Raw genomic sequence first — 17,758 nt, forward strand, 5'->3', positions numbered from 1 at the left:
AATAAAACAGAAACAATTATTTGTAAGAATTCACAAGATTGTTATAGGACATAACGCATGATATTAAAATATCAATGTAAAATTGCATCACATGATACAAAATTATATTGTACAATGCAATTACAAATTCATTCTTCTGATTCACCTACCGACCTTTGATTTGTTATTGTATTTTTGAAAAATGCCATTAAATTAAAATACAGTCAACCTGCTAATAGGGGGTAACACCAAATAGGGGGTCACTATCGTGTATTTCATGAAATAGTACAATAAAATCAAAAACAATTGTTGCATAGTGTGTCCCTTGGATAAATGCACAATGTTACACATTTGTGAAAAGATGCCCCAACTGTTGATCTGACAGGAAGATGATGCTGTAAACAGTGATCCTTTATTGGCGATAGTTGGTGCTTTTATTATAGCTAATGTTCATTTATATTCAATGAAACCTCTTTTAATCTGAAATATGTTTAAATGACAGCGTTATGAACGTTTATTTATAGTTTTTGTGATCATATACTATTTTTATTGTCGTTCTTTCATTGGTCAATTTTGCAAAAAGAAACAGGATAGTACTGCGGCAAAATAATAATACAGAAAAATAATATAAAGCATTTACTTTTACATCTTTTCATATATACACAAAAGCCAAAAGGACAAAAGTGTAATGGAAATATGTAACGTTGTTTTTGGCATGTGATTCTCTATTGGCAAGTTGATAGTATTGACACCATTCTAATACTTGGAATATTTTCTAAAATTTTCTAACAAACGAGATATAATAATAAATGTCTTCATCTGATGTTTTGACGATTGATCTTAAGAAACAAAAGCGGAAGCGTTACAACTTAACCATGGATACTTTTCAATTTGAAAGTAGTTGAAAAGGTATGTTTATAATCATCCAGGTTCAAATATATTGCTTATACACAAGCATGTATACTTATTACAATACACACATGAGTGGCATGCGAAATGGTTAATATGGCTAATAAAAGGATAGTGAATACACCTATTTATTCAACGGTATATTGTTTACATTCTTTGCAACACTGTTGTGTTGTTTTACTAATATGCGAGCAGGTAAGCCGCCTTCGGCTACAGTTGTAAATAATGCATTTATGTACACCAGAACAATATTTACGGTTGTTTGTAAAAGTGTTTCGGGACTGGTAAACCAATGCATCTGGTTATTTGACTGTAGAAACTATAGAATCATGAACGTCACGACTTCCATCGGCAAGCATTCTACTGCATGAAGGTCTGGAATAAAACAAACAACAAAATAAGTTACGGAAAGGAAATGGAAATCGAATACATGATTATGTTGACATTATTCACACTGTCAGTTATATCCTGTGCTTGAATTAGCAGTCATTCTTAAAGACCACACTGCCTCACAATTCGAAAGCATTAAGAGTCTGGGCTGTGAATTTATTCTGGGTAATTATGTCAATTAAGATGTGTTTTCGAGAGGGAAAGCATGAGCCTTGCTTTAAGAGAACACGGCTTTATCCATTTAGTAAAGTCAGATGATCCTTTGCAATCCGCACAGGCTAATCAGGGACGGCATTTTCCGCTAAAATGTTATTTTCCGTTCATAGGACGTATCTTCTTAATTAAATTCCCATCTAGGCGAAGAGTGTTGTTCCTGACTTGTTTTTGAGGACTGCACAGGCTAATCTGGGACGACACTTTATTAATGTACATTCAGCCCCTTTTCCCCAGATCGCGGCTTGTATTCAGCTTAATAAACTGGGATCAAGCTGTTTTACTGTAAACACCTACCAAATTGTGTCTTTGTCCATTTTTCAATGAGCTTAAAATTGTCAGGATTCAATACTCGTTTGAAGTTATATCTGATATGGCTAATACGTAGCCAGATAGGCTAGTGCTTGTTACCCAATCTTAAACATATTTACAAAATATGTTGTTTTTTCGCAATAAATTGTATTCTATTTGTGAACTTTCATCCGTATAAATCATTGTGTGACCTTTTGTAGAACGCCTCCAAGCATGGTGTTGTCATCATTTTTAATGAGAAAACGTTTAAGTAAACTTCTGTTCATTCAATAAAATACATTCTAGAAGTACAGGTAATCTCGTTATTACTCTACCTCAAAGTTAAACCGTCAAGAGTGCGTATATGATGTTTGTGTTTTGAAGTTTACGAGGTCCTTCCGCGCAAAAAAAATGCATTGTTTGTGACATCGAGGTGTGTCTCAATAGTTATAGTCGATTAACTTCCAAGACTCACTAAAGCGTCGGACGGTGGACGATCGATCCAAATACGCCAGTTTCTTTTAACACACTCTGATATATGATTCGAAACTTAAATATTTGTATTTTAATATACAGGAAAGTAAAGCATAGCATATGTTTTATGAAGATTATTATCATGCAAAATTGAGCTGGGGTTTACGCAAGATGATAAATAGTGGAACGTTTGCATTGACGTCCACAAAATTATGTCGTTCGTTTCTATATAAGCCTGGCTTACAAACGTTTCGTCCCAGTTAAATATTTACAGTACGCAAATGCAAATCCGGGAGGACGCTTTCCATATCAACTGGATTTTTTTTAAAGAGGTACATTCTTTGAAACACAATATTCTATCAACGCGGACAGTGTCGTCCCTGAGTAGCCTTTGTGGATTGAAGGCTGTTAATCTGGAACGAGATTTAACCCACATGCATTAAGCCCGTGTGTCCCTGTGCGTGGCTCACACATTGTAATTATTATATATTTTAATCAGTAACACTAACTTGATATATCAGCGTCAGTAATGACACACGCACACCTTAATATTGATTGCGTATGTTATTTACGCTCAGAGGAACACACCGGTTTTATGTCCTGTTCTGTTATTTGGAGAGATGTATTTTCTTCATTGGAGCATCGCAGGCTTATCTGGGACGACCGCTTTACGCACCTGCATTTATTTTATTGTTCTCAGGGTGAGGCTCTAAGCTTTCCCACACTCAGCAGTAAAGTCGCCGCTCAAAGGAAGATCAGATGCTAAAAGCGGTCTCTGTCAAAGAATGATGTACAGTCGTCAATCTGAAGTAAGAAACTTAGTGATCCTGACATAGAAGACGTTTAGTCTTCTCTCTCAGGTGAGTCAGAGATTTAAAGTGGTCAAAGGCACATTAGTCTGTATAATCGTCACCCTCATGTTAATCACAAACTTAGATGTACAATGCTCACTCTCAGGTGAGTCAAAAACTGACAGCGTTCCCAGACACAGCAGGTTAACGGTCGTCACTCTAATTGTATTCAAAGACTGAGTGTTCCCAAACAAAGCAACCGGTATATTCGTCACTCACTCTCGGATAAAAAAAGACTGAACACACTACCAGAAAAAGCAGCCTGTGCAGTCGTCACTCTTGTTTAAGTGAAATTTTAAAAGCGTTCCTGGAAACAGCAGTATGTATTGCCGTCATTCACGAGTAAGTCTTGGATTGAAACCGTTCCCAAACACAACACTCTAAAAAGTCGTTATTCTTAGGTTAGCATGCAGGGAATGTGTGTAAACATATAAACATAGTTCCCGTTATGCAGATCTCGTACAAATCTCTTTGTACGTATATGTTTGAAAAGTATACATGTTGAATTGAGTTTGAGCAATTAAGCCATTTCCGGTTTTTGCAGATGGTTTGCGTCATAATCCTGACAGGTCGGAAAAGTAACAAAGTCGAAAGTCCATCTGTACATAAAATATAAAGAAAATAAATCAATCAATACGTTACTGTAAATTCATAGGATATTAATATCCTTTTCTTTTATACCTAATGAAAAAATATGACATTTCTGCAATGAAATAACAGCAGTGAAAATAAACAAATTGTCAATTTCACCAGTGAAAATAACACATTTTCGGAACTAATTTCTATTTTTAGATTATCATATCAAGATTTACTTCAAGATTTATATAAACCTTTTATGATCACGAGTGAATTAAAACGATATTCAATCGAATCCAACTTTTTTATGTTGTGCTTTTTTTACCGTTTATTAAGATTGTAAAAGAGTTTAACCGGAGAATTTCGCAAAACAGTTTTTAATTATTTTCTTGAAAAGGTGGCATAATAAACATAAATTTGGTTCATGTCAGTGTAAGATCGTTTGTTTTATTACTCGTGATCATAGAAAAATATTTTGTTACTTGTGGCTGCGCCACTCGTGAAAAAATATTTTCTATCATCACTCGTGACATAACAAACGTCTTACACTGACATTTACAAAAATCCTCTATTTATTTAGTGGTTTACAAATCTAAGAATTAAACAAAACCTCATCGTTGATCAGTATTCTTAAAGAAGTCTTTATTACACACCACGTAAACATGTATAAACATGATACTATACAAGTTTTATTGGTTTTTCAATGTCGAGAAAATATAACTCTACGCTGAGTGAAAGAGTCTAAGATTACCTTTATCTGACTGCAATTTTAACTTAAGTCATTACTGGTACCGAAATGTTTAATAATTGATACTACTGGTACCGAAATGTTTAATAATTGATACTACTTAACGGAACACTTGACCCAAATTGCCAGATGCCATTGTTGTCTCTTTGCACTGCGCACTTCCAGGTAACACGAACAGTATGGAGGAAACAAATAAGCCAAAGAGGCTTTGGATGTTATATCGTAATTAGTAAAAACGAACCCGACTACAATCGTATCTGAGAAGTTCAATTATGTTGCTCTGCTTAATACTAATCCATAGTCTATGTAAATAAAGTTTTTGTGTGTTTTGGGTGTTCATTAGAGTTGCAAATATATGGGTATAGTTCATGTTTTAATAAATATTAAGATGTTTCTGATAAGACGTCTGAGACTCGGCAATACTTTAAACGGTTAAAGCCACCTTGACAGAAGATTGGAAAGTTTTTAAACCGGGATAAACCACTTTTCGACAGAAGCTTGGCAGGACTTCATACCGGTTTAAACCAAATTGACTGAAGCTTGAAAATACTTTTAACCGGTTTAAACCACCGGGCCAAATTATAAATAACATATTTACTACAGATATCAAACGCATGGGCATAGCAGTAACAGATGATAATGAGGCAGCTATCTAGGCACTTTTGTCCGCGATGTTAACGTTCAGAGTTTAGTTCGCATAAATTTCCCGTCATTCATTATAACATATTATCGATCAGCAACCATTATGTGCAGACACTTTTATGCACATGCAATCAGTTCAGTTTTTCCAGAATTTGACTCTTATAATGAAACTCCAGACACATTATCTGCGGAGAAATTATTGGTTCATCCGCAAGCCTTTTATTTAAGGCAAATTACAAAATGCATATAGACTGCAGAATAATAGATATAAAGACCAACATCACTTATGTTTAATGGACTAAACACGGGGTCGGCGCCAAGGAAAAGTTGATGCAAATAATTGTAAAGCAAGATTCAGCTTTATCATGTCTTGATGAAATGATTGCAGAACCCAGCATTATACATATTGCAATATCCAGATCATCGTTAAGCATCCGAGGAAAATGCTTTATATGGTATCCGATAACATAACTGTATAGTATTTGCACTATTGTAATATTGAAACATATATTTTGTTTAAATTAAAACTATTCTTTTCTGGCTGTTATACTTAAAATGACCACACTTTTACATGTTTTCGCAATTAAAAAATGAACAATATTGAGCTTAATTAGAGCTTATAACATTATATGACATACCAAACAAAGCGTTGACTAAAACTTGTATCAATGTTATGCTTCAATCTCGTATCTAGCCTTATATTTAAATACTAGCGGAGGTTATATAATATGTTTTTTCTCGATTATGTCTTTGGACCTTCATCGTTCCTATTTTAAGGCAAAACAGATAACACGAGAGAAACAGGATTTTTGAAAATATAAAATTTAATTATCCCAGTTCCATAGCCGATTGCCATGGTGTTTCTCTTTACATAATAACTCAAATTATTAACGATAGTTCCCATAATGGGTCATATATTATTAAAATAGTTTATCTCTATACATTTTTAATTAAGGGTCCCATACTTTGTTTTTGACTTGGAAAACGAGTTGAGGAAATATCCTGCCGCTGTATTGCAATACGTCTAACAATAGTCTACTTTAATGACTATGTATGAGATGTTTGCAGTAAGTCGCGACAGACAAATACAATTTCGATAAACACATTTGTATAGGATCATACACGTTAGAAAATGCGACACACACTGTTCAGTTATCAAAAGTATTTCAATAACAGATCATAGTCACTCACTTTCCCGAACTGTCGAATATTTTAGTATTATTAGATTGATCTGATCTCCTTGTCAAGCTCGGAAAATTGTATTGTTTATTCCGTCTTGAACCTGCATTTTTAGTTACTAAATGTAATTTGGATTGAAGTACTGAAATACAATTTAAAATCAATACAAATAAAACCTGAGGAGCTTGAAACAAGATTTATGTTATTAGAAACAGCATTTTCTTCCGCTATAATTTAATATAAATGATCTCAATATTTAAGGAATATGGATAAACAATATGTGGGTTCTAAATTTGTAAAATTCGTTTCATACTACATACACTCAAGATCATGTTGCGAAACCAACACAAATATGTGCATTTCTTGATAAATAGCGATCTAACTTAGAGTTTACATTAGAGAATGAACGTTAAATGACGGTTTTCACATCTATTAAAAAGGAATTAATATTGAATATATGCGTATTATAAAAGACAATTAAGCAAATATTTCAATTAATGCGAACTTATACTTACATTAAATTCAATCAAAGGGTTAACTTCAATTACAATCGTTGCAATTTACAAACGTATAAACATAAGATGCGATTATTAAAACTACACATATAGAAATAATGATTGTGTTGTATTTCTTGCCACCAACAGCATGTCTTTGTTCCAGTATTGACGTTTTCGTGTAGCAAAATTCCTCGTGAAAAAAAACTAATGGAGTTCAGCTTTTTGACAGGAACATATATAATTATTTCTTCTATGAACAATAGTCGCTCGGATCTCTGGCTTATTGTGTACAAAGAGTTAGTAAATAATCGAAAAACTGCATGAAACATACAATAACACAGCATTTTACGTATCTAGCTAACCTTACTAATATATCAATAAGTTGTCTAGTAAATTATTGAATGTTTTATAGAAACAAAAAAAAAAGAAATATTTTTAGTGAAATAATCGTCAACACATTTCGTTATGAACGTCTCGACACTCACCTTTGCTACCACATATACTACTCTTATTTCAACTACATTTCATGTTTAAATATCTTCCGTTATAAAGCAGCATGTGTTGCGTGTCATTGTATTTTCATACCACTTAATGTAATAACCATTGAAGCGATACTAATAATACATGGTGCGAGAGAAATATATGTAATATATGATGCGATAGAAGTGGCATGTGGAGCAAATGATTCGACAGCAGAGATACGTTGGACAAATGGTGCGACAGAGGGTGACAAATTTGGTTTGTGTAACCAATGGTGCGGTTTAAATCGGTGCGTTTGAACCACCTTAGTTATTAACAGTTAGCGATATTTAAACAATTGTGTATGGTTTGCAATTCAGACTCTGAGCAATAAAGTGCCTGACAGTATGTAGATACATTGTTTTACCAAATCAACAACAAAGTGAGCCTTTTACAAGTACGTACCTTTTCCATGAAAGTATGTGCATAAAACGTACGCTACTCCGGAAAGGAAAACATCTCAGACCAAACGTATTGCTGCGGTTGAAATGATTGTGCTAATTAAAAATGTGCTATTGATGAAACATAAACGTTTGTGGAACAGTATAATTATGTTTATATTATGTTTGATCTTTTTTCGGTGTGTTTGTTGTTTGAATTGATCTGAATTTTAAAACCAGTTGGTAACTTGCCTAAAATGAAATACTTAATAGGACACGGGTTCGATCCCCACTGTGTTAGCGTTCTTTAGATCTGCCCTAGAGACACCAAGTACGGGTTCAAGTCCCAGGGATGGGACTCGAGATCGTTTCAAATAAGCCTTTGGCTTTCTATGCAATTGAGCTAAAATAAATTGATTTAGACTAATAAACGCTAATACAAGACTAGCAGTTGCAAACGAAAATGTACATGCTGATATTTTATCTGGAGTTTCACAAGTCGAAGAGCGCTTAATATATAACTTTTGGTGTATATGTAGTTAAATCTCTGTGAAAATGCGAAGCGTTTGAACTCTATTTATCGGTCAAGTATTGATCAACATTTGAAGCAGTCATATAACCAAAATACGTACCACTAGCAGCACAATTCGCATTTACCGACCGCTTCATAAATACGTTCAAGCTCGTATGCGTTAACAAATTAACACTTACAACATACGGACGGTGCCTTCAACCCTGTACCGGCAACACTAAGCCACGTTGGATCGCTATCTTGGCCAATAAACCCGTTTAGTTCAATTTAACAGTTGCTAGTTGTCAATCAAAATATTTGCCAAGTGTTGGTAAGTGATGGCACATGGTAAACTGACTTCAAGTCAGCGGACAAACACGCTAAGGCAATGTTTATTACGCAGAGCGGTTATTTTCTTGAAAATTTCGAATAAGTGTTTTAGAGAAGAATAAGCATACATTGGACATTTATGTCGCGAAATGTAACATAATGCTAAGCCTCTCCCCCGAATATCGTAATTACTATGGCGCGATGGGAACGCAAATAAAGGTTTTATTCATAAAGCTTGAAGGCGATTATTTGCAAAAGAATGAGCTTTAATGTTCTCATTTCTTTGATCTTCCATAAAACAAATTCCGTAGAATGTAATTTATCGTTCACTGTCTACCTCTTAGTGTGAACAAACACCTATGTATCTATGAAATAACCTTAACCTCTACAGTAGTGCATATTTAACACTGGTACCCAGAGACCGGATGTGTTGAAGCTAAACACGTGAATTTTGACGTTGATTTGATCATTAATTTGATACAGGGACGTATGTTAAGCGTTGCCGTTTAATTTATATCATGGTATTGAAATAGATCATAGGGGACATTTTGTCTCGTATATAGGTTAGTGAAATTGAGAGAGCACCGTATTATTGTTATAGATGACATAATAAATAATAAAATTGTACAGCAATACAGTACTTGTCACAAAATTGCCACAAAATAAAAATATAATATGAAAATGTGTACACACTATTATCAATGTGTTTTAACAAAAGAATATGTGAGCAACACCGAACATAGAAAACATGACACATATCTTATATTTGTATTCTCATGGAAATAATTGTATTAATGTCTATGTGGGTGTACATGTAACACCAGCAATAGTAGACTGTATAGTTGTTCATTCATAAGGTACAGTCACAACGCAGATTCACTAAAAATATACAGCTTTTGATATTTTATTTGCAAACACAGACTGAAACATGTTCTTTAGAAATAAAATGCACTCTTACTTGTATCACTATGTTCATGTGCTAAGTTATGACATTGTTCAGTAACAGTTGGCGAATAACCGATATTATTAAATAATAATATATTAATGTATAGTTTGCGATAAATATCATAGATATACATGTCTATACAAGAAAAAAAATAACATAAACAAGTTTAACATTGAGTATAGGAAATCAGAAATGCAGTGTAAACGACAACGAGACATGTATGGCAAGCGTCGGGTCCCATATTGACATCGACCATCACCGAATTTGCACTTTAAACCGTTTGCCGAGATCTCAGCTATTACACAAAACACTCATATTTGTATATGAGCTTCATCCTAGAAAAACAGGGCTGAATGCCGGGCGTAAAGTGTCGTCCCTGATTAGCCTGTGCAGCCCCCCCTAACGCTGTATTTTTGTTTAGAAGAGACTTCTCTTAAACGGAAGGAAGCGAAATGTGTCGTTCCTGATCCGCCTGTGCAGTGACAAGCCTTCAAAAGCGTATATTTGGCGATACTTTCGCATATGCAATAAGCGTCGCTGTCCCAGAGCGCAGCTGATATAGTTATTATTGTTATTGCTTATGACAAATCCAATATCAGCCAAGTCTGAGCTGTCCAGCACACAATATATTGTGAGTTTTGTGTTTATAAATCACACATAGTTGTCCGTAAAATTATGAACAAAACATACAGTACTGTAAACATATTATTATTATATGAGGATATTTGTTCATGTCAGCGCCACTCGTAAAAGTATGTTTTCTATGATCACTCGTGAAATAACAAACGATCTTACACTGACATGAACAAATTTTCTCTTTCCTGTATGCCCCATTTTCAAGAAAATAATTAACAGCTGTTTCCCTTTAGCTGAAAAGTTACCCTTTCTCCCGTGGCGTGCCTCAATACATTGCAAAATGACAAAAAGACGTCATTATACCAGCAAAATTCTCCGGTTTAACTCTTTTACAAGGTAAATAAACTGTGGAAAAAACAAAAAATAAAAAGAAAATGTGTTGGATTCGATGGAATATCGTTTTTAATTCACTCGTAATCATACAAATATATATAAATCTTGATGTAAATCTTGATATGATAATGTAAAAAAAAAAGTTCCGAAAATTTGTTATTTTCACCGGTGAAAATACAATTTGTTAATTTTCACTGCTGCTATTTTACTGCAGAAATGTCATATTTTATCATAATGTATATAAGAAAAAATAGTATTATTCACGGGAAATTAATTTTCGTTTATTTTGTGGCTTTAACGATTCATGATTTTAACACAGATACATCGGATAATGACTGAGGTAAACTCCTCTTTTAAAAAAAAGCAGAAATCAACGAATTATCTTGTGAACGAAAGTATTTTTTTCAACAAACTACACCACGAAATTGTATGCCTACAAACACAAATGATTTTACAGTACCTTCAGTTATAGGTCTCGTGATCTCATCCTTGATTAAAGCTTTTTTTCCTGTATCTGATGATCTGAAATATTAAGTATATGATGTTATTATACCTCACTTTTATTAACAATGCTAAACTCCCATAGGTCATCGTGAAATTTTACTGTCGCCCGCTACCTTAGCAATCACGTGCAACCAGCGGGACAAAATGTAATGTCCAAACAATACTCTCGCCCGCTACCTTAGCAATCACGTGCGGAATGGTAAAACATTATATTATTGTACCTCACTTTTATTCACAATGCTATACTCCTATAGGCCATCGTGACATAGAAATACTGTCAGACCAAGCGGGAACAAATTTTCTGTCCAAAAAATACAGTCGTCCGCTACCTTAGCAATCACGTGCGGAATGGGAAAAAAAATTACTGTCCCATTCGCGCATGCGCAGTACGCAGTTTTACATTTCCGTTGTATTTTGATAATTAAAATATCGATTGCAGCTGAAACTGTGCTGTAGAATAGATTAATGCCATTGTTTAAGCTTTGACAGGAGTCATAACAAAAATTCAATTTAGTATAAACGACACGCTTACCTCAATGGCAACTTGAATCCAATACTAATAAAAATAAAGTTACAACGATTTACACTTCCAGTGTCTGTTCTTATGCATGACAAACACACAATCCGAAATACGTTTTGGATTTGTTCGATGCTTTAAACAAATATTTTACTGTTAAAAAACCACCACGTCCATATTGTTGTCCCAAAATGTTTCGTCACCGAAGTGACGTCACACGAGTACGTCATAAATTGCGTAATCAAGTGATGGAAATAAATACGGAAAGCTGGTTCGATAATATATTTTTAAAGAAATAATTGACGACTAAGAAAATTGATGGGATAAATCGATTACTAGGTCGGTGCCGAATAAAGCGAAGTTCATTTTGCTCGGCCCGAAAATCTGAACCACTCAACATATTAATGGTTGTTTATTGCTGAAATTAAATACAATTATTGAATATTAAAACTGTTCATGGTTCACATAAATTATTCATGTTTGAATAGTTTGTTCGGTATAATAAAATAAATATTAAATGTATGACAGGGTGACAGTAAATTTGTCAACTTTCGGAAAAATACTGTCAATCTTGGCTTTGCCTCGGTTGACAGTATTTCCTCAAGTTGACAAATTTACGGTCACACTATCAGACATGTAATATTTATATACTATATTCTTAAACCGTTTTTGTTAAAGGAAGGGATGTAGTTGACGCTTGTTCTTAATTTCATTTCATCGTTCCTCAACAAGTTGTAATTCTGTTGCTCTGGTCTCCTTCCTACCATTGAGTAATGAAATGGTAATTCATTTGAATGCGTTTTAATTCTCTTGCATAATTGTTTAATTTGAATCGCAATGCTATGAGGTTTGATTTTATTTACACGTATGTGTATCATGAATATTGCTGGGTCAAGTGTGAGGTTGAGCGCTCTAAAACAGGTTTGAACCCCCAATGCTTTACATTGACCGTTCTAAGGCGGTGACCTCAGCTTTATTCTTCTATGTGTGTATGTTGTTTTGTATTTGCATTGTGCTGTGTCGTTCTGTTTTGGCAACTGGTCACTTGCCTTAAATCAAGGACCAGCAAATTGTATATAATAAGAATGCAATACTGCTCCAGCAGCTGGAGTTTCACTTCTTTATATTAAAGTAGTTTGTATTCATTCTACAATACCTCAACATGTTAAAACATAGTTTTATAAAATATTAAATCACTAGTAAATTTCAAGAAAACATAACTCTACACTGAATAAAAGAATCTACGATTACCTTCAGCTGACTGCATTAATAAATAAGGATATAACTTGTAGCTAAATGTTTCATAATTGGTGCTACTTATAAGTAACACTTGACCCTAATTACCAGATGCCTTTGTTTCTTCTTACAACTGTGATTTCTAGGTAAATCGGACCGTAGGAAGGAACACATAAGTCGAAGAGGCTAAGGATATTATATCGTAATTTGTGAAAAATGAACCCGGCTATTAGTTTTTTGTATATGTCCGTGCTACGGGATGTTTATGCAATATAATGAAATGAAATTTCTAACATTGGTATTGCAAAAAAAGCATGTACATTGCTTGTCTCTTTATAAGTTACGTGTTTTAACTTTAATGACGTCGACTGTTCTATATTCGCAGTGTTAAAAGATACATCATACAGGCATCTTTGGTAAGACTTACACTTGTATGGTGATGGTATTGCCATTTGATATATATACAATTTCCGATTTGCAGCTAGACATGCGGACATTTGACATTTAACATGAATGCATTGCGTCTTGGTTAGTGTGCGCGACACAATCGGAATGCAATTTAAATAAACAAAATTGATATTACGAATTATAATTCATTAAACAAAGATAATGAAATTGTTATATCTAGAATAAGAAACTACACGCATTTCTGATTTGTATCGTCTAAATATAAAATAGTGAACGCTGTCTGTCAAAGACTCTCTAAAGATCTGATTGGGATTATCCCGGTAAAATGTATATTGGAATACAGCCGGATATGTATGGCAAGGTATTGGGATTGCCAATTTGTTAAGTATAATTGATGTTTTTCATTCATATAAGCACATTTAATGTACTTGTTCATATATTATAACATACTAAACAAAGCATTGTCTAAAACGTCAATCGATATTATGATTTATTTCGTTTTGTATGTATTGTATGTAATGGCAAATAGGTATATTGCCTAACATAAAAATAGCGGATGTTATACAATATGTTATGTCCTGACTATGTCTCTGGACGTTCATCGTTCTTATTACAAGGCGAAACAGAAAACACCTGAAAAACAGGATTTGTGAAAATATCGAATGTAGTGCAGTAATCCTAATTGCCAATTGTAATAGTGTTTCTATTTACATAATAACTCAGATAATTTACTTTAGTTTCCATAATGATTCGTATATTACTGATAAATGTTTCACTACACATTTTGCATTGAGAGTCTCATATTATGTTTCGACTTGGAAAACGAGTTGATGCAATCTCCTTGCGCTGCATTACGATACGTCTTACAGTAGTCTAGTTGAATGATTTTATATGAGATGTTTGAAGTAAGTCGCGACGGAGGAATACAATTTCGATCATCATATTTGTATTGGAGCTTTATCGTTTGCAACGGCGACAAAATCTGTTCAGTTATCAATAACAGATCAAACTGACTTTCCTCCCCAAACTGTCGAATATTCTTCAGTATTATTAGATTGATCTGATTTCTTGCCATTGACAAGCTCTGAGATTTGTCTTTTGTTAACAAATACAATTTGGATTGACGTTCTATAAATACTATTTAAATTCAAAGCAAATCAAAATTGCAGAGCTTGAAACTAGATGTTTGTTCTTATAAACTGCAATTGATTCCGCTATAATTTAATACAAATGATCTGAATATTTGAAGAGGATGGATAACAAGTGTATGGGTTTAACAATGTGTATATTTCGTTTCATACAACCTATACTCAAGAAAAAGTTGCGAAACCAACACAAACATGTGAATTGATTAATAAAAAGAGATATATAGTATATTTTACATTATAGAATAAACGCAAAATGACGGTTTCCACATCTACAAATCAGGAACAAATAATAAATATGTGCGTTTGATAAAAAACAACAACAATTAAGCGAATCTTTAAATGTATGAAAACTCCATATTATATTATTCTTCTAGTATTCTAGTTATTTGTTACAATAAATGAGTTCAATTAAATTTGTAGTCCACAGTTCCTGGGCGTTTATCTAACACACGTATAGAAATATCAAAGCATCACATTGTTAAATATAACTTTAACAAAGCACTATGTTCGTTACAGAAGAACATGCAAACAGGCTGAACAGGCTAGCATAGCCTTGACATCCCGCTGGTCGATATGTATCTCGGACGCTTACTATCGCGGCCTATTAGCGCTGCAATATCTAGTAGTAGGTGCAGCTCATCTTACCACCACACTAAGATTTCCGTAAAATTATGAATGTGGCCTCAGTGTAATATTCACAGGTGGTTAGCGTGTGGCTATGATATTAATTAGTGAAAACATCATTTTGAATGATAAATAATCATATTATAACGAAAAATTAACTTTTCTGAAAAAAATAAAATATTTCACAATCAAATATATATATAACAAGGTATCAGGCAGGATTTATGAATGAAATCTCCATTTGTTAAGAAACACCTCCGCATTGGACCAATTAAATCACTCGTGTGTTTAAAATGTCGGTTAGTTGAAATGTATGTAAACAAAGGTTTCAAACGGCGCTGGACAGTAAGTTTTGATGCATAATGTAACGGCAAGCACGGTAATAATATTTTTTATACGTGTTATTGAATTATGGTATCGAGTTTCGAGAACTTTGCAGGGAAAATGCCCTTTACTCCGTGAAGATTTCAGTTTTAAATACTGCCTGATCAGTGTCAACTGGGTCATGCGAGTTGTGTATCGTGTTATTTCTTAAAAAATGACCCAGCATTTGTAAAATGTATAAATTTTAGTTGAACCTATTATATTCCAGCTTACATAACTTTGAATGATAAATTCGCAAACAAAAATAACAATCTTAAACTTACACCTTCTAATTAGTGTAGTTATAGTATAGACTATACTATACATAATAATATTTGTCCTTTATAGTCAAAAATGTTGTATCTGAAAATTAACTTGTGGGCAGAGTATTTAATTTAGTTTTGCAGTGCAAGCATCCTCGCGGGGTATTTTAATTCTTACGTATACATACGGGCACTTTACACAGTCGTATCGTGATACATTTTAGAACCGACAAGCTTGGCAAGTATGCCATACATAACAAGTCGTTTGAAATCGTGTTGTTATAGAAATTATTTTGAACTCCGAAGTTGTAGAAAACCTGTCAATCTGTTTTGATCTTTATGCTTATATTATGCTTAATCATTTGTGTTTAGTATTTTGCTTGAATGGATCTTAATTGTAAAACGAATTTGAAACTTGCCATAAAGAAACAACTAGCGTTTCCTTACAGCAATGTTTCTCTTGATTTTTCTTCTGTAGTTTCAGTAATCGTGTGTCGAAGAACGCTAAAAAGTGTATTGATATTGTATTCGTAGATAAATCTCCGTGAAAAAGCGAAGCATTTTAATTCTACTTATCGGTCTAGAATCGATGTACATTTGGAGCAGTCAAACAACCAAAATACTTAACACTATCAACACAATTCGTATATACCGACCGCTTCACAAATACGTTAAGCTATTGTACGTTAACCTATCAACACACGAAAAAAAAGGACGTTGCCTTCAAACCTGTATCGGCTACTGTTAGCCGCAGTTTGATCGCTATCTTTGCGAATAAACTAGTTTAGTTTCTGTTTAACATTTGCTGTTGTCAATCAAAGTATTGGCGAAGTTTTGGTTAGTAATGACACATTGTCAGTTTACTTCAAGTCAGCGGACAAACACTTTTAGACAATACGAAAATCGGATCGTATTAAGAGACTTTTTTGTTTCACAAATACCATGGCAAAAGTTGATTTTGATACTATCGCACTCTTTGATCATCAATAAATTATATCACCACTTAAGTATTTTTGTTGGTCATTTGTTCTTTAAATATAATAATTATGCACCGACTAACACCGATGTAATAAGACAATAATAATATTAATAATAATTTTTGCCAATTAGCATGATGTATTCCTTATGCCTGTAAAATAATAATATAAATATAAAAATAATACTAATACTATAACTACTACTACTACTACTAATAATAATTATTATTATTATAATAATGACAATAATAATAATAGTAATAATAATAATAATAATAATGATAATAATACAAACATACATTGATATATTATGATAAATAATAATACTAACAAAAAAGTTAATACAACAACTTCAATAGTAATAATAACAAGACAATAAATAAATACATAACCGTGGCCATGATAAATAAGAAGAACACATATAATCTGAATATACCAAGAGTTAAACACACATTCCTCCTAACCATTATTAAGCGGCATTTCAAAAAATGGTAAACACGGGTTAAGGGTTTGAGTACTACGTAGTGTGATACTTGTTTCCCTTTATTGAATGGATTTACTTAATTCTTTGACAGAACACCCCTTTGGACAAGACATTTTTGTTTACTTGTTTAGCTTGACTACTGGTTGACAATGACCATTAGTATCAAATTTCTCAAAAACTAACATTTGCCCTATTTTACTTGATAATGAATGAATTAAATTTATACTTTGACACACGAGGAGGCCTGTGTATTAAGGCAGGAACGATCCAGAAACCTCACTGTACTAATTAGAAATTACTGCAATGCTTGTCTTTATCACACTCATGTCAAGTTCGGAACTGGGTTGACTTTTTTACTTTGAACCCTGTTTGACAATGACCTTTAGTATCCAATTGCTGAAAAGCTAACGTTTGCCGTTTTAAATTTTAACGAATTTAGTTTAAATAATAACACGAATCAATCAAATGAAAATATTTTACCAAATGCAATTGCTTACACAATCATCCGTTAAATCTACACTAAGGGGGGTGTATTGTTTGGCATTGTTTTAAAACAAATATATGTCAGTGTGTAGCTTGAAAGGAACGTTAAAAAATCTGTAACACACCTATTAAGCGATTTTAAAGGAATTTGTCTAACCTTTCACAGAGTTTAGAAACAATTATGAACAATATAAATATATGTGACCAATTTACGAAACGGATATAACATGATATTATGTATGATGATGCTGTTGCTGCTGCTGACGATGATTATGCTGATTATGACGGTGATAATGAATATGATGATGCTCTTAGCGTTGTTGTTGCTGCATATGATATTGATGATG

At 33.4% G+C, this 17,758-nt stretch overlaps 2 protein-coding genes across 2 annotated transcripts in view; both read left to right on the top strand.

Moving 5' to 3' along the window:
• The window catches only part of LOC127849983 (prostaglandin E2 receptor EP4 subtype-like), a 29,728-nt gene extending 26,473 nt beyond the window's left edge, over positions 1–3,255 (top strand). Inside the window, exon 6 of the mRNA XM_052382718.1 lies at positions 3,214–3,255. Within this exon, the coding sequence (XP_052238678.1) occupies positions 3,214–3,255 (42 nt within the window). The remainder of the gene's footprint in view (positions 1–3,213) is intronic.
• The window catches only part of LOC127851894 (translation initiation factor eIF-2B subunit gamma-like), a 488,689-nt gene that overhangs the window by 318,634 nt on the left and 152,297 nt on the right, over positions 1–17,758 (top strand). The gene's annotated exons all lie outside the window — the stretch shown is intronic.

Source organism: Dreissena polymorpha, chromosome 11 (genome assembly GCF_020536995.1).
Source record: "Dreissena polymorpha isolate Duluth1 chromosome 11, UMN_Dpol_1.0, whole genome shotgun sequence".
Lineage (NCBI taxonomy): Eukaryota > Metazoa > Mollusca > Bivalvia > Myida > Dreissenidae > Dreissena > Dreissena polymorpha.